This window comes from Amblyomma maculatum, chromosome 10 (assembly GCF_055883805.1).
Source record: "Amblyomma maculatum isolate TAMU_Amacu chromosome 10, ASM5588380v1, whole genome shotgun sequence".
Lineage (NCBI taxonomy): Eukaryota > Metazoa > Arthropoda > Arachnida > Ixodida > Ixodidae > Amblyomma > Amblyomma maculatum.
This window is the reverse complement of record NC_139353.1, coordinates 75381138-75384485: the sequence shown is the minus strand read 5'-3', so window position 1 is coordinate 75384485 and position 3348 is coordinate 75381138. Positions and strand designations below refer to the sequence as shown.

The 3348-nt window shown below is 46.4% G+C and overlaps 1 protein-coding gene across 1 annotated transcript; it reads right to left on the bottom strand.

Annotated features, from left to right (window-relative positions):
* Positions 1–1186: 1186 nt before the first annotated feature.
* Positions 1187–2928, bottom strand: glob2 (globin 2). Its single transcript, XM_084581402.1, has 2 exons — positions 2470–2928; positions 1187–1438 (listed from the first exon to the last, which is right to left on the bottom strand). Exons 1-2 carry the CDS (start codon positions 2926–2928, stop codon positions 1187–1189), a joined length of 711 nt encoding a protein of 236 aa, XP_084437528.1.
* Between the last annotated feature and the right edge of the window lie 420 nt (positions 2929–3348).

Below are 3348 nucleotides of genomic sequence, written 5' to 3'. Positions count from 1 at the left end.
AAGCGTTCAACCTCTCTAATTTTTTTTGAACACACTATAAAATTAAGAGCAGTCATGTGGAAGCGCGAAAGGAAACTTAGCTAACATGCGGCGTATGTTGACCACACTGCATCGAGCATAAATCAAAATGTAGAATACCATCGAACATTTGTGTAGAAAATTCAAAAAGCTGCATTTAGTGAAACGTAGAGCTCAGTGAAACTACTTGCCAACCCCGATTATTAACATATCTATCAAATATGTCTAAATAGAAACCTAACAGCCACCTATTCCGCCGTTAATAACAGTACAGTTCAGTCATGCCGAATCTACCTGCAATGTCACATTGTCGAATCAAAGCAACCGTATAGATCACGCAGAGTTCCTGTAATTTTCAGTGTGCACATATTGTTATATGGTGGTGAGATTGCAAGGGCAACCAAAGAGAGACTGGGATCGCACTAGAATAAACTCTTTATCGATGTGCCTTGTGCCCGCTTAATACCTAACCAAATCGGGAGCGGCGGTAGCAGCAACCGTGCGGGCTAATTATTAAATACTTTCTTGGATCTAAGTGGCGCGCGCGGAATGTGGCTATCAGCGGAATACGTGGTCCAAAAGAGATCTAAAGCCAATCCAACACAACCTATATAACAAGCCAAGAAGACAAAATACCAAACCTGGTCAATTTAATGGGCTATAAAGCCTTAATGAGATTGCGTAATGACTAGCCAATTAGTCAAAGCCCATATCCAAGATCTAGCCAAACATCAACCCAGAATCTACCTTAGAAACAATACCAAATTTAGTCAAGTATAATTGGGTATAATGAATTATTGACACTTCATAATGAATTGCCCCAGTTCCGTCAGTATAAAGGCGGCGAAGAAGCACCTTGACAAATCAGCAAAAGAGACCTGGCGAATGAACAGAACACATTTCTGTGCAGTGCAAGCAAAGTAATAAGGCCGCATACCACCGGATGGCAGCACCAATAAAAATCATGGGGTTTCACAGCAATGCAGTATATGTATTCATTCTTAAAGTAACATTCGTATAGGAACAGGATTTCATCATATTTAGTTTTAGAAGAATCAATCATAGACGATTATATGCCGTTTTTCTCTATATGCAGGGTATTTCGAGCGCCAAAGCTATGCCAAATTCGGCGCGCCACCTTTTGAGTTCAGCGCTCCCAGACTTGTAATCATTTAGTACTGGTGCGAGTGAAGTTAGGTGGCTTTTCAGAGGCTGACTTCTTCCGTGGAGGCTTCTTGGCGATTTTCTGAGATGCGCTCTCTATGTTGCTTTTGGCGGCCAGGGATGCCGGGGATGCGGCTTCTCGACTGGCCATAATTGCTGGACTACTTGGTCGGTCTGCGGGTGTCTCCAACTTTTTGCTACCAGGCAAGATTTCAGCAGCCTCATCGAAAACAGATTTTGTTATCAGGTTCACCGCCTGGAAAAAACATACAAGTGACATCACAGACAGCCTTTCAATTTGCTCCGGAAATAAGCTAAGTTCTTAACAAGTTCGCTCCGCCGCAAACATTGCACTGCTCCTAATGAAACTCGCCATCACTGACATTTTCATGGATATTCTATTAAGTTGCACACCAAAGATTTCAACTTAGCAGTGTTCGGACGTGTCATGTGTGTCGCAGAATAAATGTTCTTGACAATGAATGCTCTTGCAACATATCATGAAGGTGTGTATACAGATACGCGGGTATGTGTTAAAGAGCCAAAGCGATGTTTTGGATTCATCCAGCCAAGAGAGGCCCTAGAAGCAGTTTCCAACTCAATCTTCGTAATTGATTTGTTTGGATATCTACCTACTTCCTAGCTCTGCATCACTGTACAAGGCATCGTTGGCAGCGGGTTCCACAACAATTGTTCACTTTGGCTCCTTACAAGGCGTCTCTAAGAATGTCTCCGGTGTTTTCCCGGAAATGAAGATGGCTTCCCTGTTTGGAAATCGCAGCAATTGCCCATGAGTGTAACAAGGTGTGCGTTAATATCGCTACCACGCCTTCCCTTGTACGTTTTGCCTGGTCGTATCTTCGTCATTTGTTATAGCACATCAGCCATATGTAGCCCCGAGGCATATTTATGCCGATGGGGCAGCTAGGCGCATTCGGCGTCGATGAGGCAGCTAAACAGAGTGCGACTGCTAAACTACCAAGGACTCTTTAGCAGGAACTAGCCAGATAAGTAAATAGCTACAGCTGGCCTATTTATTCATAGAACGCAAAAGTCTAAGTCAAGAGGAACAGCAGTGAAGCCTGTACATCGCTAAAAAAGAAAACTGAATTTACTATTTCATTTTAAGCCAGAGCACTCGGGAACTACGCGCGCCGAACCAGTTCTAGCTCACAATGCAGGTTAACGTATCGGTATGTTCAGAATGCAGCAGCATTTGTGCCAAACGAGGCCATTAAATAATTGCCCAGAGTCCATGAATTAGAAGTAGACCTGCGCCGAGCTCACCTCAAACAGCCTCTCCCACGCCTTGACGGTGGCTGCCGTCATGGCCGATGGGTCGCTGGCGACCATCTCCCCCAGCGCCGCGGAGAAGAGGCCCTCGAAGTGCTCAGGGCGCACTCCTTGTTTCGTGAGGTGCTTGGATGCGTTCTTGCGGGCCAGCTCTACGAATACCAAGGTGTCGTCTAGGGACTCAACCATGGCCGACATCTGGTGGCCCACGGCATACGCGTGGGCCCTGAACTTGGGGTCTTCCTGCAGCTGGCGAACGTTCTTGCCCTTGAAGTTTTGAAATAATAGAGTGTACTCAGGGTGCTTGGTGAACATGCCGAGGAAGAGCAGCACGCCGTAGTCTGGGTTCTTGTCGCAGAAGCGCCGCCAGCTTTGCCGCACCAGCCGCTTCTCGCGATCAGTCATTCCAGTCTTCTCGTCTACATGGTCCCTGTTTGGAAGACAGTTGCCCATGACCTTCCTCTCATCACTAGAGTCCTTCTTCTTCTCCTTCTTCTCGTTGGAAGAGAGAGAGAGAGAGAGAGAAAACTTTTAATGAGCATGTAATCAGTAAATATTCGCAGGAGCTGGGTGGTCGGTGCCCCTAGTCCAGGGCTCCGCTGGCAGCAGCTGACTTGCGGACTAGCTGGATAATCCAGGCTTGCTGGTCCAGGTTGTCGCTGGTCAGGGCCGCCTCCCACTGCTCGTGTGTCGGGCATGGCACTATTAACGTTGGGTCAGGTTTGTCCTGGCATTCCCAAGAGATGTGAAAGAGTGTGGGGCTTGCGCCGCACCAAGGACAGTAGCTCGTGTATTTTGTTGGGCTTATCTTATTTAAAATTTGAAGATTAGGGAATGTGTTTGTTTGTATTTTTCTCCAGTCTATAGCGTCCG

Excerpts from the sequence above, each read along its gene's own strand:
- glob2 (XM_084581402.1), bottom strand. The coding sequence starts at position 2,928 with ATGGGCAACTGTCTTCCAAACAGGGACCATGTAGACGAGAAGACTGGA. Across the intron at positions 1,439-2,469 it reads CGTGGGAGAGGCTGTTTGAG|GCGGTGAACCTGATAACAAA; the intron begins GTGAGCTCGGCG and ends TGTTTTTTCCAG.